This window comes from Rhynchophorus ferrugineus, unplaced genomic scaffold, assembly GCF_030347505.1.
Source record: "Rhynchophorus ferrugineus isolate W39M unplaced genomic scaffold, kcgeb_rfMv2 rfM8, whole genome shotgun sequence".
NCBI classification, from domain to species: Eukaryota; Metazoa; Arthropoda; class Insecta; order Coleoptera; family Curculionidae; genus Rhynchophorus; species Rhynchophorus ferrugineus.
This window is the reverse complement of record NW_027472587.1, coordinates 6391226-6415067: the sequence shown is the minus strand read 5'-3', so window position 1 is coordinate 6415067 and position 23842 is coordinate 6391226. Positions and strand designations below refer to the sequence as shown.

At 30.8% G+C, this 23842-nt stretch overlaps 2 protein-coding genes across 10 annotated transcripts; both read left to right on the top strand.

Moving 5' to 3' along the window:
* Positions 1-2021: 2021 nt before the first annotated feature.
* On the top strand, positions 2022-6468 carry NijC (Ninjurin C). 7 transcript variants are annotated; one of them, XM_076413040.1, is made up of 3 exons: positions 2022-2194; positions 4731-4901; positions 5741-6108. In XM_076413040.1, the coding sequence occupies exons 1-3, from the start codon at positions 2162-2164 to the stop codon at positions 5966-5968; spliced, it is 432 nt and encodes a 143-aa protein (XP_076269155.1). In that variant the 5' UTR covers positions 2022-2161; the 3' UTR covers positions 5969-6108. The 7 variants fall into 7 exon arrangements, with proteins under 7 accessions (XP_076269155.1, XP_076269156.1, XP_076269157.1 ...); XM_076413041.1 differs by lacking the exon at positions 2022-2194 and adding an exon at positions 2461-2614; XM_076413042.1 differs by lacking the exons at positions 2022-2194; positions 5741-6108 and adding exons at positions 2463-2614; positions 6177-6468.
* Positions 6469-6705: 237 nt separating this feature from the next.
* On the top strand, positions 6706-14234 carry LOC143200922 (endoplasmic reticulum metallopeptidase 1). Of its 3 annotated transcripts, XM_076411713.1 has the most exons (13): positions 6706-6972; positions 7356-7628; positions 7686-7958; positions 8013-8182; positions 8272-8482; positions 8538-8846; positions 10005-10234; positions 10291-10474; positions 10536-10652; positions 10725-10948; positions 11007-11325; positions 12665-12840; positions 12902-14234. In XM_076411713.1, exons 2-13 carry the CDS (start codon positions 7364-7366, stop codon positions 13064-13066), a joined length of 2643 nt encoding a protein of 880 aa, XP_076267828.1. In that variant the 5' UTR covers positions 6706-6972; positions 7356-7363; the 3' UTR covers positions 13067-14234. The 3 variants fall into 3 exon arrangements, 2 of the variants coding, with proteins under 2 accessions (XP_076267828.1, XP_076267829.1); XR_013006847.1 differs by lacking the exons at positions 12665-12840; positions 12902-14234 and adding an exon at positions 11469-11586 and having other exon boundaries at positions 6707-6972; positions 11007-11408; XM_076411714.1 differs by lacking the exons at positions 12665-12840; positions 12902-14234 and adding an exon at positions 11469-11730 and having other exon boundaries at positions 6707-6972.
* Positions 14235-23842: the final 9608 nt, after the last annotated feature.

Below are 23842 nucleotides of genomic sequence, written 5' to 3'. Positions count from 1 at the left end.
ATATATATATAAATATATATATATATATATATATATATATATATAAATATATATATATATATATATATATATATATATATATATATATATATAAATATATATATATATATATATATATATATATATATATATATATATATATATAAATATATATATATATATATATATATATATATATATATATATATATATATATATATATAAATATATATATATATATATATATATATATATATATATAAATATATATATATATATATATATATATATATATATATATATAAATATATATATATATATATATATATATATATATATATATATATATATATAAATATATATATATATATATATATATATATATATATATATATAAATATATATATATATATACCAACCACAAAATTACGATAGCAACATTTACAGGCATACAATAGAAAATAACAGCATCAAAGAAACTCAAGTTACCCCTTCAAGTTATCGATAATAAAGTATTGTTGTACGAATCAATATTTACGGCTATACCTACTAATTGAAAAGTCCCCGGCCTGACACATAGATGGCGCTACTAGAATTAAATCTATATGTTTTTTAGTTAGCCCTAACCCTCAAAAGACGCGTGTATAAATTTGACAGATGTCGGATCATTAGTTTGTGAATTATAGTATTTTGAGTAACGCAACTTTTGTTATTGCGAAAAAAAAATGGATAAAAAGGAATTTCGTGTGTTGATAAATATTGCTTTTTGAAGGTAAAAAATACAGTTGAGGAAATATTTGGCTTGATACCGAGTTTCCGGACACTGTCCCAGGAAAGTCAACGATCAAGGATTGGTATGCTAAGTTTAGACGTGGTGAAATGAGCACCAAAGACGGTGAACGTTGTGAACGCCCAAAAGGGGTTGTTACCAACGAAAATATTTAAAAAATCCACAAAATGATTTTGAATGAACGTAAATTGAAATTGTATGAAATAGCAGACACTCTAAATATATCAACTGAACGTGTACATCCTATCATTGGCGTATATTTGGGTATGAGAAAGCTCCGTATAAAGTGGGTGTCGCTTACTTCTGACCAAAAACAATGACTAGTTAATAATTCGTTTTGCGTCGATATGTGACAATGGATAAAACATAACTCCATCGTTTCACACCGAAATCCAATCGACAGTCATCCGAGTGGATTGCACACAATGAAAAGGAGGGTCTAAGTTATGGCGTCTGTACTTTGAGATGCGCATGGAATAATTTTCATTGACTACAATCAGTAATTTTGCCAAAAACGGCCGCATTTGGAGAAAAAAAGTGCTGCTTCACCAAGACAATGCACCGTGTCACAAATTAGTGAAAACGATGGCAAAAATCCAATCATCCACCGTATTCTCCAGATCTGGCCTCCAGCGACTATTTTAATATGGTAGGCCGGAGACTTTTCAATTGATCTGTTATACTACAGTGTACAAGTACAATGGACGTACTATATGAAGTGATAAAGTGCGATATCCCTTTAGAACTCAGAAGGAGTGTAATTCAAATTGATTCTGTTAAATACTCGGAAAGGGTGTTGGTGCAGTCCCTTCAAGGTGCTTGCTAATCAACTAATATGCTATAAATAGTGAAGTGCTTAGATTAAAATATCTAAAGCCTTACAATTTGATTAATGGACATAACAAAATAATAACAATACAACAATCTGTTGATTATCTTATATTATTAATAACATATACCGGTAAAAAAATTGAAATAAAACTGAAATATCAATATAATTAAAAAAATTAATCAGTTAAATTAAATAATAAAGCTAAGGTTTTAATATATGTCATCGTTTAACAGAGAATAACTGCATACAAATCAATAAAATAAACATTATACACTGACACAAAATTTATTTAAGAACGTTATCTCTCAAATACATTATCCTGAAATAAACATCATTAAGATCACATCCTACTTGATTTTTATTCTAATTGATTAGTTTGCAACAAAATCCCAACGCCATTGGTCTAATAAATCTTTTGACCTTTACTTAATTCCGTTCAAAAGAGATCCGTTACCGTTTTTGCATTTAGTTCAAGATATTGTTTCATGTGCTGCGTAATCTATCAATCGAAAACGAGATCTTAAAACTGTGTTAGTGGATTGATACCCAGATATTTAACCATGGTTGACTCAAGTCGAAATATTTTCAGAGGCGTAAGTTTTTTTTGCTATATTCATAATTTGTAATAAAAAAATATGTGTGATTTCTTCTAAACGAATATCCTCTCAAAAAGATCAGTGAATCATTCTCAAAACAAAGATAATTGCCCTTATAAACTGAATAACAGTATAACCTACCTCTATTATAACAAATTCGATGATACCATCATTGATAAAGCAGGCTGTGGAAACAAGCAATGAAGAAACGACGCTATTGGTCGGGTGAAATTGATCGGCATCCAAGCTACCACGATACAAACTAATTTACAGTGTAAAATTGTTTCCCATACGGTTTCCAATTCTGTTCCGATTGATTCCGTTCAATTACTTGGTAATCTGCATTTTTGAAAGTTTATCTTGTGACATTTACAAGATTGAGTCATGAGTGATTCAGCTAGAAACCGAGATGGGAGTGTGAGTATCGACTTTTCCTGTGTAAAGTTATTTGGCGGTAAAATTCAGTAATTTCCATAATTTTCGTTTATGTCTGTGTTGATAAAATCGTTGTTTGTTTTATTCTCTTTCATGTACATAATATAAAACAACTTCATTTAACAAAAACTTTATATTTATTAAAACATGTTGATTTATTTGAGCTAATAATTTAAAGGCATTCGTTTATTATTACTGTTTCATTACATAATACACTTGTTATATAAAATAATACATTTTTTTAATTACCTTGATAATGCACGTTATATCTACATAATATAGACTTAACAACGTCAACATAACTCAACATTTATTTGGAAAACACATTTTTCTGTATATGTATTAAAAATTACTGCAAGTTTAAGTGAATAAATTGAAATATATGTTGGTAAAGAGAAAGTAGGCTATGGAAAAATAAATAGATTTACTTCGCGCAAATTGTCAGTTTGACAACATATCAATATAATATAATAAATACAATAAATTAAAATTTATAAATATATTTTTATAATTAGTCTGTTAAATTATGTATATACTAACAGTAATTATGGTAATACAAAGCTAATCTAGGCCAACTAAGACACATATTGTTTATAGAAATAATATAAATAAACATTAATGAAGAAATAGGTGTAGAGAACTAACAAAAGAAATTGTTTTGTCCATATACAAATACCTTTTGTTTCTAATCGAACTTCCTTCCATTATGATTGTGTTGTTCATTGTTTCTAGGTATTTCACGAAAGGAGTAAATTTAAAATAAATCCTTTGTTTATTGTTATCATCAATTGCAACATAATTAATTGTTATATGCAATAAAGGAAATATAATTAGGTTTTGAGTATTATGTTACGCGCATTTGAATAAAAGGTGAAACTAAACAAATAGTACTTATTATTAAATTAGCAAGATGTCAACGTCTGTCACTAATTTGTCAAATATTTATAATTTGGAATACCAAAAAATTAGGTTGTTGGTATAATTATTTTAATTATTTAATTTAAGTAATAATTATGTTTGGTCAAACAATAGCTTTTTTATCCTTTTAGAATTTCATAATTTATTTAAAACGACGAATCAGTATTTTATCGATTTCAATACAATTTAGAAGTTACTGAACTGAATGATCGATGTTTTGTTGTTTTTTAAGATAACAATGTAGTTTTGAAAAACAATTACTTGTTTTATTTTGTTTCGCCAATCATTGCTAGATTAGTTTGTAGTACTTGTGTAGCTGTTTGATACATATCGCTTAATATGACTAAAAAAGAAATATTTATTGAATGTGGTGAACTGAAAACTGACGTTGATGGAAATGCTGTTGGTGTTGTGGCTTCTACTGCAACTAGAGTCGTTTCGAAGGTTAGATTAAGTTATTCTCTTCTTTAGTTAAAAAATTTTATAATTCTAATTACAAATTAATTTTAATGGTATAACAATGTTAAACGACAGCAAATGACGGAAATTATGGGTCAATGTTTTTTCAACACACTTCTTCTGACACAGAATTAGTTTTTTTGGTTTTTTTTTTTTCGTAAAAACTCATCTAAGATTATTCTTCAACCCGCTTTATTCACCTAACAGTCCCATCGGACCTAAAATTCTTATCATTATTTTTTTTTTATTACCGAAGCACAATAAAAAAACTGTAGATAAAAATTAGTTTTACTGTTCTAAAAATATTCATTTTATTTGTATTTCATTTATATAATTTATTAACATAAGTAAATATTGAATCTGTTATATCTTAATTAATGTTTTGTAAAAACAATTTTCATTTAAAATTGATATCTATATATAAAAAAATACTGATACATATATACGCACACATGAATACATTTTTTAACTGTTCCAGAAATATACCTATTCATAAAACTTTAATCATAATTCTTGTAGAAACACAATATACTCAATAACTGTACGTTAGTTAACTATGGTCTTTTCTAGGAAATACATGTATTGATTTTTATTTAATTCGGTATTACCAATAATTTTTTTACTAATATTTATAGTACGTGAACGTTATTTTATCTTATAATAGTTTTTATTTCACTATATATAATACAATAAAAAATATTTTTAACAAGTGTTTTTGAAGATTTTAGATGTTAATAAATATGCAACCAAGAAAACAATAGCCCAAGGATTGTTAGATGTTGCCCTACTAACCACCAATGCAAACCATTTAAAGTATATCTTACGAGTTGGAGAAAAACATGAATTTTATACGTTAATGCTGACGCTAATCAGTATTTCCATTATACTACAGGTTTGTATTCATTTTTAGCATTAAATTGTACACAATAAAAAAACGTCGTACTCAGAGCTTAATTAAAGTTAAATGCTAAGAGGTAATCTTTTGTTGAAGGTCCTTATTGGAATACTTTGCCTCACTCTATATTTCCTCTCTGACTGTCGACTTCATTTAAGAAGTTACCAAAACACTGCAAAGTATTTTGGCTATGTGACAGCTATTCTTTCATTCTTTATCACTTTTTTAAATCTCATTATATCTTGTTTTGACCCAACCATACCGTTTTATACAGTTTTTGAAGCCCCTGATGTTTCAAGTTTAGGTCTGTGATTGAATTATATTTTAATCGATATAAAACATGTTAATTATAGCAAGTCTTATTAAAATGTATACGTTTCTTTTTTATTGATTCACATATGTTGCGTCATTGTAAGAAAGTGTATGTATATAGATAAATGTACATAAATAATGGTTTCTTATTTTTAGTTGATAGTGGCGATATTGTTCGTCATAATTGGTGGACTAAACATTAACAAAATCAGAGATCATCGTGCTGCTCTTGTTTTGAACGATATTATTTTGATTTTTATTTTTTTAATTTCTGTTGTTAACATTATTATTTCCGGTTTTGGTTTTGAGTATTCCAACCAACCACTAACATTAATATCAGACATCGACCCTAATAGAAAAAGCTAGTTTTTCTGACTGACAGGGTGTATGTCTGGTTATCTACAGATTACCATGTTTTGTTAAATTATATCAGTATTAAAACTAATAATATGATAAGAAAATACAAAGTGTTGATTACGATCTTAAGATATATTAATACAACATCGTTTTTGTTTCTTCTGTAGGTAACAGGGGGTTTACTATCAATTTTGGTAGGAGTTCTAAAATCTTACGAACAACGAAAACTAGATCTAATTATAACAATATTGAATCAGATATCGTTAGGGTTTATAACTGGTGCCTTATTTTGCGATGTTATTAAGATGAATTTTGGTTTAGATCCTGCTGTTGCTGTGAATCATACCCTTAACCGTTCAGAGAACAATGCAAAATACATCCACCTACATAAATAATGTTTATAGTTATGTTAAAGTAGGATTCAAAAACTGTATATATTTTACATTTACTTTGTACACTTTTTTTAATTATTAAAATATTTTGTTTTAAGTATTTTAATAATTTACTTTTGTTTACTTTTTTTTTAATATTTTGTAACATTTTTTTTAATTAATTTTTTTTATTTATATATTTATTTTTGTTTTTTTTTGCAAACCACTTAAGGTAATCGAAGCATGTCTATATATTCTCCTGGGCCTATCGTGCAATATAAACAAGGAGGAAGACCAGGGCAAGGCGAACAATGCAAATAATTGTATACTATGTCTGAACGTTATTGTGTTTGTTATAAATATAATAATTGCTTGTTTTGATGATAATGAGAAGCATATAGTGAAAATATTAGGCAGTAACAGTTACAACAATAGCTTTTTAATTAACTAATTTAGTTTTATATACATCTATTTTTATTTTATATTTTAAGTTCTATTATGCGAATATATGCCTTTTTTTATAAGTAGTGTTTCATTGATATCTTCTTATCCTTTTCTTCCCCTTTTCAAACCGAATAAAAATTGCTATTGATAGAATGTTTAAGTAAATTTTAAAAGTATGTATGGAAATATGCCATGCAAATAAAATTTTAATATTATGCGCAACATCAGGCAACTAGTAATATACAGTTACTATGACAACGCTTATTTTGTTTTCTTTGTTTGGAAAAAGTCTAAAGTTCGAGGTTAGGACTTCTTGTCAGTGTCAAAAGTCCTATGTATGGAATATGCGCGTACAAAATTTGTATCCATTATTTAACTAAAAGTTCTCCTCAAAAAAAAACCGCTAACGTCTTTAATTATTTATTGTTAATTACCGCGTTATTTGTTGCGTATTACCATTTAGTTTATCTTTCCAAAGTGCATCATTTAAAACTTTATTACAGTGGATTGTTCTTATTAGGGTTGTACCTATAAAGATAATACATTTAGTTGGTTTTGATGTTGGTAAAATTACAAATATTAAGGTGGGGTATATTGGTGTCTTTGTGTAAAGTATACTGTTAATCATAAATATGTTGTTTTGTATGAATCTAATTATTTTAATGAATTTAATGTAATTGTATTGATTACAACAACAAATTAAATGTGTGTTATTTACTTGTTTATTTAATATATCTTTATAATTATAAAAATCTTTTCACTATTATTCATACAACAAGATACTGAGTAATTATTTAGAAACATTTGTATGATTGTTATCTTTATTAATCTCTTGGTAAAGTTATCTTATCTTAAATTAATTTATAAATGACTTTCAATGTTTTCAATTATACATTTTTATGTTTTTTTCTTAAATTAAGGTTATTTTTAATTGAAATATACATCTGTTAATTTTCTTTTATTTTAGTGAAAAAAATGTCTTCAATCCGAAGCCGCTTTATTACCAAAAATGCAAATCAGAAGTATACTGATTTAGAAGTTGATGATACCAAAATATACAAACCCTTACCTACAGCACATTTTATTGGTATATTGGGTTTAATATTGCTCACATTTTTGTTGGTTATAGTTATAGAAAAACAATTACCAAAAGGTTTAATGATTGATGAAGAAGAACATTACCCAGATAGTTTTATAGCTGAGAGAGCATATACTATTCTGAAAAACTTAACGAAAATAGGTTTAGTGCATTTAGATGTATATAATGAACATCCTTTTAAGTAACTATTGATTTTAGGCCCAAGAACTGCTGGTAGTTATGAAAATGAAGTGTTGGCAGTAAAATTTATTACTGGTGAAATAGATTTGATAGTGAGACAAGCACATCCTAATCATATAATTGAAGTTGATGTACAGAAGGCATCTGGAGCTTTCAATTTAGAATTTCTAGATGGCATGACAAATGTTTATCAAGACGTACAGAATATCGTTGTAAAAGTGGGTTCAAGGATTAATTCAACTCACAGTTTATTGATAAATTGTCACTTTGATTCTGTGGTGGATAGTCCAGGTATGGATCCATAATCATATTTATGATAACTTTAGATACCAGAAATTCATTTAGGTGCAAGTGATGATGGAGCTGGTTGTGCTGTTATGCTGGAAATATTAAGAGTATTGGCAGTGTCTCCAAAGATTTTAAGGCACAATATTATATTTTTGTTCAATGGAGGTGAAGAAAATTTTATGCCCGCATCTCATGGTTTTATTACACAACATAAATGGGCTAAAGAGGTAATTTTAATTTTTTAAATTGATATTTATAACATTATTTTTTATTTTAAAATAGAATGTAATTTAATATTTTACTTGTCTGTCATAAGGTCAGAGCCTTTATCAATTTAGAAGCTTGTGGAGCAGGTGGAAGAGAAGTCCTATTTCAAGCAGGTCCAAATCATCCTTGGATTTTAGAAACATACTCTGAGGAAGTGCCTTACCCATATGCTTCATCACTAGCCCAAGAAATCTTTCAAAGTGGTGTTATTCCTGGAGACACTGACTATAGAATATTCAGAGATTTTGGAAATGTATCTGGTCAGATGCTCTTTATTATTTGGCTCAATTTCAGAAATTTAAGTTTTTTTTCTAGGCCTTGATTTCGCGTGGTCTGCTAATGGTTATGTTTATCATACAAAATTTGATACAATTGATCAAATACCACTGGGTTCTTTACAACGTACTGGTGACAATATACTTGCTTTGGCAAAAGGAATGGCCCAAGGCCATCAGTTATCAAACATTGATAATTACAGGTCAGGAAATCTAGTTTTCTTTGACTTTTTGGGTGCCTTCGTCATAAGATGGCCCATGCCCGTTGCTGATGTTGTTAATGTTTTATCTGTGATAATTTCTATTTATTGCATTTTTGGAAATGCCAATGAAGCCAAAAAAATTGCTAGTAAGTAAAATTCAATTCAAACCTGTTATTGTAACATTTACATTTTTCTGTGTGATATGAAATAGGTATTCAATAAAAGCTGGTTAGATTAACTCATTTTAAGCACATATGCAATTTTATTACTATTAAAGTAAATTCATTTATTTTACAAATAGCTTATCCGAAGTTACCAAAGTGGGTACTTCACCATTTCATTATGAATTTTATATTATATAATTTATATTGTAATTATATTTATGTATGTTATAAATAATTGTTTACATTTCTATATAGAGAAATTTATAATATATATTCATAAAATATATATTATGGTTCTTGAGGAGTTAATAGCCCGGAGAGAAGGTTATTTAGTTTTTTCTAATAAATGGTTTGGATTAGTGTAAATTAAGTAAATAAGGTGTATAAGTGAATTTGTATATCTCTAGTAATGCTTAGTAGCATTATTCGTTTGCTTAGTTAAAAGTTATAGCGTTTTGAAAATTCCAATAAGCCATTTTCAATATATTTGTTTTTTACACACTAAATGAACAGTTGGTTTGTTTCATTTTGGAAAGTGCAATGCTAACCTCGATGGATGCATCTCAGCTTGGCTGGCCAATCCTTGAATCATTTGATGCGGTTAATTAAAACATCTACCTGGATCATCGATATACTATACTACGGAACTAAATATCCACAAACTAGTTTTGAACTATTTTATGTAAGACTAGATGCTAAAATAGCAATGGTATTTGAGCTCCACATGAATTAACATTGAGCTTCCATTGGTGAATCGTAGTTGAATGCCTGAGAAGCTTCTTAAACGATTACAAAGCCCATATGGATGCCAAGGAAGGCTAATTGTTCACTATGGGCTGCTCGAACCTTGCCTCACTATTAATCGGACTTTTTACTGTCTGCAATCAAAATTAAAAGATTGGCTGGAGCTTTTGATGCATCCGCCGTATAGTGAGGACTTGGATAGTCCCTGGTCCGACTGCCATTTTTCTGGTCTCTGTAAATCACTATTGGTGGTGTAAGCTAGCTTTTAAGGAGGCTTATGAAAATAACTTTTTACAGAAGTTTTACAGTGATGACACAATCGTTTTGAATTAAGGAATAAATTCGTTCGTTTTGAAAATATGTAATACTCTTCTAAATTATTACTTTTATTTTTAGGTATTAATAGCCAATTATATTTGAAGAAAATTTTCCAATGTATTGGAGTTATTTTGTTATCTTGGATATTATGTATATTATTTGGGCTGACAATAGCAACATTTTTAAATGGTTTAGGGCGTACCATGAGCTGGTATGCCCGTCCTTTTTGGGCATTTTTCCTATACGTGTTACCATGCTTTGTAATTTTGTTATTTTCGATTTTATTCCATGCCAAATATTATAATAAGGTAATAGCGTTATTTTGTTATCAAACCAAATAAGATTAGAACTATATATGTTTCAGGAATTAGAATTAGTACCTTGGACACTGTTTCAATTATATTATGACGCCTACCAAGCACTTTGGACTATTTTTCTCGTAATTGGCATATTAGTAAGAGTAAGGTCGACTTTTATAGCTTTAACTTGGGTGTTTTTTGCATCGATTGGGAACGTATTAAAGAGCAAATTATTCGGAAAATGGAGAGGCGAGGATGCATATTACTGATTATTTTAGTTATTTTATTGAACGTGTCTTCATATTTTCAGATTCCAAGTGGCTTATTATGCATATATTTGTGATAGGATTGCCATTTGTACAGAACTTTTATTTAATTATTGGAGCTTTATACTTGTTTATACCGATAATGGGAAGAGCAGGTTCAGGTAAGAATTATTAATACGTTGTTATGATATTTAATATGGCAGAATAGAAAAAGTGTGTCTTCTGCTTTACAGGCAGCCATGCTGAATATTTAATAGCTGTGATGATTTCTGCATTATTTGCAATGCTGTTTAGTTTTGCGGTGCCTCTAATATTGCTAGTCAGAAAAGTCGAGAGGATTTTTAGCATCCTTATTGCAGTGTTCCTAATCTCTTTAGCGGTTCTTATCCTGACACCACTAGGGTTTCCTTATTCCGGTGTTCCCGGAAAATTAGCACCTCAAAGATTTATGATTGCCGTAGGTGTACTCAAACTTAATGAAATCTAAAATAAAAAGATGTATTTTTTTTGTATAGCATACCAAGCGCACATTCCATGATTCGTCGGGAGCTATTACCAACGTATCAAATGGATACTGGCTAGCCGACATGGACATCAACAGTCCCCATACCTTAGATAATTTCGTTCCTGTAATGCAGACGGCAGAACTAGTAAAAAAAGATTGTTCAGATTATTTATATTGTGGTTTACCATATTTAGTACCGGTATTGACTATGATTTGGAAAACTCATTGGGTGCCTGGTCCAGAACCAACACTTCTAACACCGGTTAAAATGAATATTACCTCCAGGACTAAGGTATTGAATGGAGAACGATTTAACTTTGAGATAACTGGTAAGTTATTTTTATAGTGGATGTGCTCTCATATAAGGTTTTTTATTTGGCAAAATTGCCATGGCAAGTTACACGATTGAGTAGTAAGTTTCAATGATAACATTTTATTATGATAATGACTTTGTCATTGCAAACGTTTGTAGCCTACTTTTCTTCAATTTATGACAATTTGCTGATCGTGGGCCCAAGCAATTTAACGTTTCCTTCAGGGGATTTGCTCAATGTGCATCACGTTGTTCCTGGCTCTCTCCGATATCCCAAACCACGAAGGGGATACGGGACGTAGTAAATAACGAGGACTAGCTAGAGGGTATAGGGAAAGATGAGATAACATATAACTAATACTAATTATTCTAATCCCTAACGCTAATATCGCACTAAAATATATAATATTCACAATCTCAATCAAATTCATTCAATATGAGTCCCTGAGTCCACTCTCAGACCGATATAGACCGTAGATATAGACGTTTGCGTTATAGACCGCAAACTAACGTATCTATCTATGAAATGTGCTATCATAATACTATCCTCGTATAAAAATATACCCATCCCTAAAACCCTGAGGGTCTGATGACTTCAAAGAACCTTTTTCTATGGGACTACTCTCCCTTCCTGTGTGTAAATTTCCCTATATACCGGCTATGACAACAAACGCGAATGCTACATGTTTTGTTCGCTAATTGGGATTCGGGGTGCTGGGAGACACCAATTGCAATGTTTCAATTTCATGTTAACAAAAGTTTGTACTGGAAAGATATTAATTGTGGATTTTTGGCCTACGTTGGTGATGCCTTCATCGTTAACGGCGTGCACTGCAGGACGATGACAATTTCTTTTGGTCTCAAACGACATGAATGTAGGCAACATACCATGTTCAAGACGGCGCCGTGTGTCCTATAGGGGACGCCACGATCGACATTCTTACATTCTTCGATTTAGATTATGGTTTAAAAACGTGTAGGTTCTCCATATCGCAGCTGAGGTGTAACCATAATAACATCTTGGCACATTGAAGACACCACATAGTATAGATATTCCAATGACTGATCGACATAATGCTAAGTAGATGTCTTGACAATTTGGGCCAAATGCCCTGGTGTGTGTGTCCAATTTTGAAATGTTCTTTGAATTATTGGTGTATAATGATTATATTTCATATGAGTTATAGTCCATATATAGTAGCATATATAAGCCTCTAAAATAAAAATATAATTTCGTTAATATCGCAGACACAGCTTGTTTTGTTCCATTTCATCAACGATTCACTCTTTTCGGAAAACCCTAGAGTTATTTATTGATATTTAGATAACGTATACAGTGCGATATTAAATTTTAGGACCAACCCATATGGGTGTGATGATTTCTCCAGCATTAGGCGTAGAGATTGGTAACTGGAGCTTACCGACATCAGGACCATTAGCAGGCCCATTATGGAATGGAAGAAACACTTATTTCATTTACTACGCCTACGGATTGGAACCGGTGCCATTTAAATTCTGGATTGATTTTAAAGTAAGTCGTTTCTGCGACTTGTTCAGGATGTATGTCTATTGTTTAATACCAATTCCTGCAGGTACCTTCAGGTCACACCGGACCTATAATGGATTTTGCGGTTACGTCTCATTTTCTATTCGGTAAAGGAAAAACCACCAGGCCCTTAAAGGAACTGATAGATCAATTCCCCAACTGGACGGCGGTATCCTACTGGACCGCGTCGTACGAGTCTTGGATCATTTGATAAAGTCACTTCGACAAACCAAATTTCCCGTCATTTAGTAGTTCGTTTACCCACAGGGTTGAGATTAGTCGGCCAAAGATAATTGAGATAACTGATTCCCGAACTGATAATTAAAACAATTACCTGTGTAGTACTATTTTGCAATTTTCCCGTATATTTAATAGGCGCAGATCGCATTGAAGTTTTACTCTTTCATAGAAGGAATTATATCTGACCGTTTTGAGGTCAATATTTCCAATTACAACCTGTAAACTGACTGATTGAAACTTCCAAAATATTATGAAGCAGATTAGATATATTGTAGACTAGATACATATCAGTTTAATAGTTCTTCTGCTAGTGGATAGTTATCGAATGTTACCTTTTTATAATAGATTGTTGAAGTTGATATTGGATATATATATATATATATATATATATATATATATATATATATATATGTATATATATATATATATATATATATATATATATATATATATATATATCATTTATCATCTTCTTTTAGAAAACATTTGCATCCAATACTTTATACTATTACTCGTTCTTATGGGATGTTATATTTTCATGTTAATTGCAATGCGATTTTCGATAGTACCATTAGAGTTTCACTCAAACATATTTTTGACCTACTTTTTACATTTTTTGTTCCTTTTTAAGTCAATATTACACAAACCTAATATATATTTTTTATTTATTAATATTCCTCTATTATTATCGTCTATATGCTTTTTTATAGGAGTCATAAGACTGTTATTATTAGTGATTTTTGATATACTGATATTTAATTATATTCTTTTTGCCTTTTTTACTCATATATTAATAATATTTGCAGCATTACTATCGAAAAACGCATAATTCACATTTAATACAAACATCAATACAAGACAGAAGTGGTCAAACCTCTTTATGTTGAAAATGCGTTATATAAATACTTTTGAGATTAATTTATTTTGTTCCTATTGATTACTTGGGTTGCACCTAAAATAGATTCAGCACAATATTGGTATAAGGATTTTGTTGGTTGTTTGCTGGTATGAAGCTTAAAAGGCGTTTGCTATAAATATATCTATATACATTGTTATACAATATACATTTTTTATTGGTCCGTTGTTAAAAATATTTAATGAAAATTCGATTACAATAAAATCATAGAAATTTCAGTAGAGCATTTTGTTTTATTCAAAATATAGTGTTGAACTCATAAAATATGTATAGATACCTGAGGAGAGTAGTCCTGCTATTAAATATTAAGTTTTTTATCGAATTTCATGACAGAAAAAAGTTATTTAGCTATAAATAACTAATTGTTTTGGTTTGAACCTGGTGATTTTAATGTCAATGGCCAAGAACCGATTGAAGCACTAAAAAAGTCCGAAGACAATGAATTGTTAGATTTATTGGACAAAAATCCAGCTGAAGCTCTCAAAGAACTTTCAGATAGTTTGGCAGATGATGAATCAACTGTTTCCAGATGTTTATATGTGATGGAAAACATCGAAAAGAAGGAAATGGCTACTAGTAATATAAATTGACAGAAAATGTCCTTTAGAATCATTTCAACATAGCGGTTTCATTGCTTAGCCGGCAAAAAAGGAGACTTTTCCATGGTGTTTCATAATGCATGTTTCATAGCAATAAAAAATAGTTCTACTGCATCGATCTCAAGCACAAAAATTCATGGGTTAGCCCAGGAGATCCATTTGTACGGATATCGAAGCGTATTGTTGCAAAAAGACTAACAATAGCTAGTAACAGACGTAAAATCATCCTCTTGCCATAACAAGGCTCGACCACATGTTACGCCGTTGCAGCTCGAATGTGAAGATCTGTCGTAGCCAGCTTGCTCATCAGATATAGCACATGTCGGTTACCACTTGTTCAGATCTATGCAGCATGGTTTGGCTAGCACGCGCGTTAGAAATGCTGAAGAAATCCGAAAATAGTTTGGTGATCAGTTGACTTGATATTGATAGAAAGATTGGAAAAAACTTATAAAATGATTGAACATATTTAAAGTTAAAAAACGACCACAATACATGCAAGCACCTAATAGTTCGTTCACTGGAGATATCCCATGACCTATGTATTATCTCACTGTCGTGATGAATATTAACTCAATCAGATTCATCAGCAAAATATGATCGCAATTAGAATATTTAAATGTGAGCCCTGTCACAATACGGCTTGGAGCGTTCTCAATCCGACACTTCAATGTCGATGGAATCTATTGTTCGTCCGCGTGTTACACTCTGTAAAATTCCATCAGTAGCTTATGAATGTTAATTTAATTTTCACTCCTTTTGAGAACTACTTAGCAATTTTAATGTAACTTTGCTGTCGCTGCTTAAATTTTTATTGCTACAATTTCTACTGGCCCATAATATGATACTCATACTAAATCATGCGGTGTGACGCTTTGCTTAGTTATGAGGCTATTTATAATTGCGGTAATAATTCTTCGTCCTTCGAAATCCTTCGAGATTTCTAAGTGCTAATCCGCTTTTTTAATATCACATAATTAAGATAGGACATGGGGTGGGGTTACAGAAAACCGTATTTTGTTCGTCATCATTATATTTCTTCTTGAAACTACATATTAACAAAACAATCAATTTATCTTGATAAAATAATTATTTTAAATTGTTTTCATAAACATATTTTCATGGTATAAAACGATATGCAACTGCAAAATTTTCTTTTAATATACCATTTTAATTAATTATTTAATTCTAATAATATTTTAGGTGTTATAAAGAAATAATAAGGGATTATCAATTATTATTTATGTTTTATTCTGCAAATATTTGTGAAGTGAGTTGAATTTAAAGTGTATTGTGTCCTCGGGCAATTCTGTAGTTTGTGAAAGGTATAAGATGGCTTGATGAGACATAGCCGAAAATCTAACACATTCAGCTATGCCGACATCTTGCCTTCTCAATCTCTCTATGAGTTCTTCGTTACTGTGGATGATTCCTGCTTTAAGACTAGATTATCTAATTATTCAACATTAATTTATACATGAGGCAAGTGTGGTTTCATGGTACTTTATGGAACATATTTTTTACTTACATTGTTGTCGTTATTGATTCACGTTTATTAACTCCTACTCGTCACATTATAATACAATTGGTAATAACGTATTATTGTTGATATCTTCATAAAATACATTCATTATATAAATTAGTAAATACATTTCAGCAAATGCTGTTTTTGACTTAATTAGTTGTTAGTAGTGGATTGTGTACGTAATTAACAAAACATTAAATATATTTCGATGATTGATTGATTGATTTATGAATTTGAGTTAATTTGTACTGTATGTCGGTAGTAATCAAAAATTCGTTTGGAACGCTATGTGGGTTGCATATTTTTGTTTCTAATTTTGTGTCAATTTTTGATGCTATTTTTGGAATAGTTTTTCATTGAGTGTTATCTCCATTGATATTTTTAACAAATTAAATTATTTGTTGCGTTAATTATTTATTTAATTTGTTTCAAAACATACAGATAATATTTAAATATTGTTACGCGTCTCTAGTAAGAATGTACTTATTTGCATGAACGCATCATTATTCCAGCTTATTATTTATAACTAATAGCGGAAAGTCCCGACCGCATTACTAACGAGAATTGAAATAAATTTTCGAGCACCTAAATACAAATACGCCTGATATGAGCGAATTACCGAAAATATTGTCAGTTTTATACCGTTAAATAAACTCAAATAATATCATTAAGTTCCCGATCATTGTGGAGTGGCATTGAAACCACCGATTTTACGAAGAAATGTCAATATGTACAGACTAGTTCGTGTATTTTCGCTAAATTACAACATTGATTTCTACGAAAACATGTTTTTTAATATTCTGCCGGTATCACCGACATCTGCTATATTTCTGTTTGATTTTAGATATGGTTTAATTCAATTACTCGGTTGTAGAAGAATACGTAACAGATCGCGGCATGTTTGATTTGTGTATTAATTTCTGTTTGTTATTCGTTTAACACTTTCTTGTTTGTAATCGCGTGGACTGTAAGTACATGGTGTATCCCAACGAGAACCGTACAGTATATTGTGTCAGCGAGACATTTTTAAAAAATATATTCGTATTCTTTAATATATAATAAAAATACTGGTATAAGCTTGGCACGGATGCTATTGGTAATTGATAAATTATTTCAACTGCAGTAAAATTTATAAAAAAAAATACCAATAATATCGCGAATGGTAAACAAAGCAGCACACTATAACTTGGATCACTGAGAACTGTTACCGTCACACTGATGTTTAACAAACAATATTTTTTTGTCGTCTACCCAACTTGTTGCTACCGAGCTCTCCGGTACACTGTCTCCACTGGAAGTAGGCACTGCGTAAGGCCCTTTTACTACTTGACGCAACTACTGAATCACTTCCTCTTTAGCACGTGCTTTACCTGACTTTACCTATGTTGGACGTCTTGAAATCAAACACACGTATTGTTTAAATTGTCCCCCACCTACGCTGACATATACAGGGTGTTGACTGGTTAAAAATAATATATAACTATATACATCTTTATATAACTATTATTTACATATACCAATAACACAAAACACTATTATATAAATACAATATATTTATAAAATTACACCAATGTATACCTCATATAAATTAAAATATATTCATTGTTTATAATATAATATTTTTGATTTAGTTATCATTTTGTAAAAAAACAAACTTAATTGATTCGTAAATGACATAGAATGCTAGACAGTTAAGCGATATATTTAAATACTTTATTTTTTATAGGTTTTTTTGAAAGATCAACAGACTTTTCTGTTGATAGTAACTAAATAATTGAATTAAATATTGTCTTTGAACATATTTTTTTATATATATATTTGAAAGTCCTCCTTTTACCAACTATGGGTTTATCTGGACTGGACCTACAGTTTAACGTGGGCTTCGAACCACGGTCCTCAGCATTAAAACCTACCGACTGGTGAGTGACCAACTTTAGGAATCATCCAAGAAGACATCCGGTCTTACCCAGCCTGGTTATTGGCGTGACTGGGATCATTTTTCTTGTCGGATTTTACACTCTTGTCTAGAACATTCACAAACATAAATTTACGACCATGCCCCAGCAGGATTCGAACCGGCTACCCGAGGCTAAGATAGTATTAACATTGCTGTATTTTCCAACAGGGGATGTATATATTGTGGTTTTTTGTTTTATATATTGTTTTATTTAAGTTTATATATAGTTTTTATCTAATCATTTGATATTAGTGTGTTCAATAAGTTTGTGGTTCAATAAAAATAAGTTCAATGAGAACAAAGCTAGAGTAGTTACTACCTCTTCGCTTGACGAAAATAGGGTTCTTTATATAGTTTATGTATTTTTTTCTTATTTCTTTGTCTTATGTAGATTTAATTGCAGCCTTGCCAGAGCTTGTTGTCTTGTACCGCTTATTTTTTCCAATGTTATTACTATTTTTTGGGATTATATGGTCATATTAATTTATGTTTAAAATAATTTATATTTTGTATATCCTGAAAATTCTGGTTATTGTATCTCTAGTCATTCTTGTTCTGAGGTATGGCATAATAATTTTTTCTTTCATATTAGGTTTCATTTGTTTTTTTTGGAGACACCATGCATAACTTGTGTTTTCTACAATTTCTTCACTTCTTTCTCTTTATTTTGAAGATCTGTTTGTTTTTATGACTTTGTTATTGGCCACGGGTTAGTATGGGATTTTGCGATATAGTGAGCGGGGATATTATGGAGCTCCATAAACAAAATTAATATAAAAGAATGGACATGAGGACCAAAAAAATTCCAAGACTGTAATTTGCGAGACTTATTGGACGAAAACATAGCCTAAACTTTCAAAGAACTTTGAGACAGCTTAGTAGTTGATGGGTTAGCTCTTTTTAGACGTTTACATGAGATGGAAAAAATTCAATAGAAGAGAAAATTGCTACTACACGAAATGACTGAAAATACCATTTCAAACCCTTCTAACATTTTTCCTTTTTTTGGTTTCAGTGTTTGTAAGGTAAAGAAAGGGTTTTTCTATAGTCTATTGTAACTGGCGATGAAATGTGAATCTACTACGACAATTCACAGGTATCTATATCGATACCGAAGAGGAATATTCATGGCCATAAAGTATTGCTGTGTAGATAAGAATGGCTCACTCATCATATTCATTTGACATAGTGCCTTCGGATTACCAGGGGTTCAGATCGATATAGCATCACTTGGCTGGTATTCGGTTTTGAAATACTGAAAAAGTATTAAAATGGATCGATGATTGGATCGCTGCCTAACCAACATCGTTCTTTCGATGCGGTATCGCCCTGTTGCCAGAAACACGGGAAGAAGTTGTAGAAAATGATGAAAATATTTTGATAAATATATGCTGTACTACTTTTTCTCAATAAATACTTTTTAAATAGAAAAAATGATCAGAATACATGCAATTATCTAATACTTGCATTATTCTTTTATAGTTCCTTAAAAATTATAGCATCATTGACGGTAATTATCGCGTAGCCTGAAATAATTTGTTATTTAGAACTGTTTCAGGAACTGGTATAATATTAATCATATATCCGTATCCATATTCTGATCACAAGTTTTATATCCATAACATCCCTGATACTGAGTATCTGACGCTTTCGGTTTAATAGTTTTGCATTAGTATATTGAAGAATGAGTTTGTCAATCATTTTCAATTTTCATTTTGTATTACATATTCATTGTAATTTATATTGGTTATATTATTTAGTTACATTCTTTAGATTACATTCTTTAGGTTACATTCTTTAGAACCGAGCCATGTCTTACGATAATTTTGCATTCAATAGGCATGATGAGACAGTAACTAGAATTTATCTAAAGAAATAGGATGATTATTTATAGAAAAATATACTTTTTTCTTATTTAGGTCGAGATTAGGAATTTATTTGATAGAATAAAACTACGAAGTGGAGAAACCAACCACAATTATGTAAAATGCTGTAAAACGGCAATTCCATTTGTACTTCTTCAAAACTTTGAACTTCGAAAATATCTTCATGTTTAATCATTTTTGCTTGGGTTTCTTAAATGATGACTGTGGTTCGCTATGCATCTTTCGGCTCTTTTTAAGGCATTTTTCATGACTTCCTGCAATATCTCAGGCTGATTTCCTCATATTCGTGACGAATATTGTCTTTAAGATGTTGAATTGTTTGGGTTGAAAAAAACCCATAAGAAAAAGTCTGGTGCTGTTAAATCCGGAAATCTGGCCGGCCATGCTAAATCGTCACCGCGAAATTAGTCTTCGTGGAAAATCGTCATTCAATAATTGAATTGTTGAACGAGCTGTGTGTGCCGTGGCCCCATTTTGCTGAAGTCCTTGCTCTTCCATTTTAGGCACAAGAAAATTTCGAATCATGTCTTGGTACCATTCAGCAGTATCAGTAACTGCAACACCTTGGTCATTTAAAAAAAAGGGACCAATGATGTTTCCAGTATGAATACTAAAGCATACAGTTGTTTTTAGTGTTCCCCAAAACCGACTGTTCTGTTTATTGACGTGGCCACTGAGAAAAAATGGGCTTCATCGTTCATTATCAATTTAGACGAAAAATCTTCAATTTCACCAGACAGCCTTAGGATTGCATGGATTGCATTACTATACTCAACTCGTTGATCAGAATCTCTCGGTAGCAATTTTTGGACTAATTTAATTTTGTACGGGAACACTTTCAAATCAGTTTTCAAAATTCGCCTTAGACTGTGTGCAGAAATGGGTAACTGGAAGCCACGTCTCGGAATTGATGTTTCTGGAGATTCTGAAACACTATCGCGCATCAGAGCCACATTTGTTACGAGACGTCCGTTGTCTTCCAGAACGAGGCCTGTCTGCTGTCGTATCGTACTGTTGAAAAATCGACTGTAAACGATAAATTGTGGTTTTGTGAGGTACCGGACGATTAGGATATTTTTGACGCAATTTCCGCTGAGTTGCCATAATGGAACAATAATTTTCAGTAAATATTGTCATTATTTCTATTTGTTCTTGTGGCGTATATTTATCCATAATAAAATTTGGACATCAAACACAATGGTTAAAGCGAAACTGAGCTAAACAAATAGTAGCGGGACTTTTGCCTCACCTGTTATTATGATCTTCACAGCTAAACTGTTGGTTTTATGGAAACCCCTTGTTGATCCCATGGTTTCTGAATGGGGAACCTGGTGAAAGGCAGATCTGCACGGACTTATTCAGTGCGAGAAGTGCTATTAAATCACAATCTCACGATAATTTATTAATTATAAATTTGTACAATACTCTACATAAACTGATCACACTAAACAAAAATCACAAAGGAATGAAAGGAAATGAAATGATCTATCTCAATGCCAAGGACATCATCTCAAATGGTTTCTGCTATCAACACTTAATACTATAAAAAAGATCTATTCCCTTTTATTGAATATAAGCTTAATTGTTTTACCTAGCTAGCTTGGGACCTTCTTCAAGATAGTAATAAATTGTGGCCAAAAAATGGGACCTTCTCCATCAGCATCTCCAAATGGAAATCTTGCCAGATCATCCTAAAGGATCATCCTGGGATATTGGCTTTACTTTCTGTATACTTTTTAGTACACTATAATATAAAATTCACATTATAGTCGGCAAATAACAGATATATCTTGAAGTGACTTTAAATTAAAAAATATTAAAATATTGAAAAGTCTTTCAAAATTAGTTACCATGTTTATTGACCTATAATATTGGAATAATAATTGATTACAGATTCACAAAGAAATTTTTGTTCTTTGTTACCCAAAAATGGTGTTGAAACTGTATTTGGTATCCATGATATCCATTAATGTTTGAAAAATAGGGATCATTTGATATATAAAATCTACGGTTTTATTAAGTTATTACCAATTTTACAAATTAAATTACTAAAAAACGAATATTAAGTTTTGATTTTTCTATACTTCATATTCATTTTCTCTGTAAAAATTTTTTAAATAGTTTTTCCTCCAATATAATGCAGCTTGTTGATCTCTGTGAAGTGACTAACAGTAATTTCCCATCATGTTCTGACACTCTAACATCCCTAACATCATTTTGGTTCTCTCTATACCCTGCTGAAACCGTTTCCCATAGTCTTCACTCATATCATTCAAGTTTTCAGGAAAACAGTTAAGATGGTTGGGGTTAGAAGTGGACTTGAGGCTCATCAGACCCTTAAGAGTTTCAATCAAGCTTAAGGATATTCTCTTCTTTCATTTTATCTTTTGATTAAGTAAGTTTATTTCATCTGGACTGAATACACAACAGACCTGGTAACGAGGAAGATACTATTAACTTGATCTGAGATCAACGAGATTGGGTTGCACTAAGACATCTGACTGACTAACAGTTCAACGTTACCAAGAAAAGTTCTTTGATTAATTTTCAATGCTGTGACAAAAATAGGTAACCAACTGCATTCCAACAGAACTGCACGAAGATTTCGAAAACAAATGGATCTAAGAACTTATCAAAGAATTCGCTTAAAACATGATAGAAGATTACTAAAATACAGCAATGTGAAAGCCAATCTAGCTAGTGGACAATAGCAGGAAATGAAGGGAACCAAACATCACGAAGTAGAACAGTGTATATGTTACTATTAACTTCAGTTCAAGTAGTCTAATTTAATTTTAATTTGGGAAATACATACTGATAGAACAATAGTGATGAACAATAAAAATAATTTGTAAATTAAGATTGTACTAAACATAGTACCTTAGCCGGTTGTTTTCATTCAGGAGGATCATTCATTCCTGAGCAGGTTTCATCCATAATGATGAAACGATTCACAATATATTTAAATGCTTTTAGTTGCATTCGAACTTCGAAATTCAAGTTTTTCGAACAGATTGATTGTTCTGTCTTAAAAAGTTTTCTAATTAATTTAAATGTAATGATGACATTTTCGATATTCTCTTTAATATTTGTTATTGAACAGCTTAATATATGCGATATCTGATTATTAATTGAACAATTGTACGAGTTGCTTACAAATTAGTTACTTAAGACTTATTTATTTTCAATTAATCAAGCAACCGATGTTTTGAAGCCGTTACACAACCATCCTAGATGGTTAAAATTAACGATTTTCAAGCCCGATTTGGATCTCTATCGCGGTGGTCTTTTTTATGGTCAACTGGCTCAGTCACATTTAAGACGCCTTTTAATCGCCACAAAAAAGTTACGTTGCTTTCAACTAGCGCACGAGACGTTTTTCTTCAAAATTACGCGCAACGCATCGGTACAGATTCGATTTTCCGCCGTTAGTCGTTTGCAGAAACGATGTAGTCGCTGATTAAAGGTTTTCTCTTGTACGCTTAATATGCATTGATTCAGTATTGCGGTTTTCCATTAGGCAGTGACTCATGGCAATTTTTGACGTATATCTTAAACGAGAGATAATTTAATAAATTTGTGGAAAAAATATCTACCACAACATTTGATTACGCGCGTATGACATAGCTGACTCACATTCGAATTATTCTTAGCGATGTAATTATCATGTTATGAATTGATCAAATAACACTGCCCAAAAGTGAAATGTTTCGAACTCAAAAACAATTTACTCTCATCTATTTTCATGTGTTAAATTTAAAATTCACCTCAAAAGTACCAACGAGCTCTAGTTCACAGATTCAACTAACATTTTCTATCTTCTATTCGAAAAAGAAAAATTTATTTGTAGCGATCTTGAGGTAT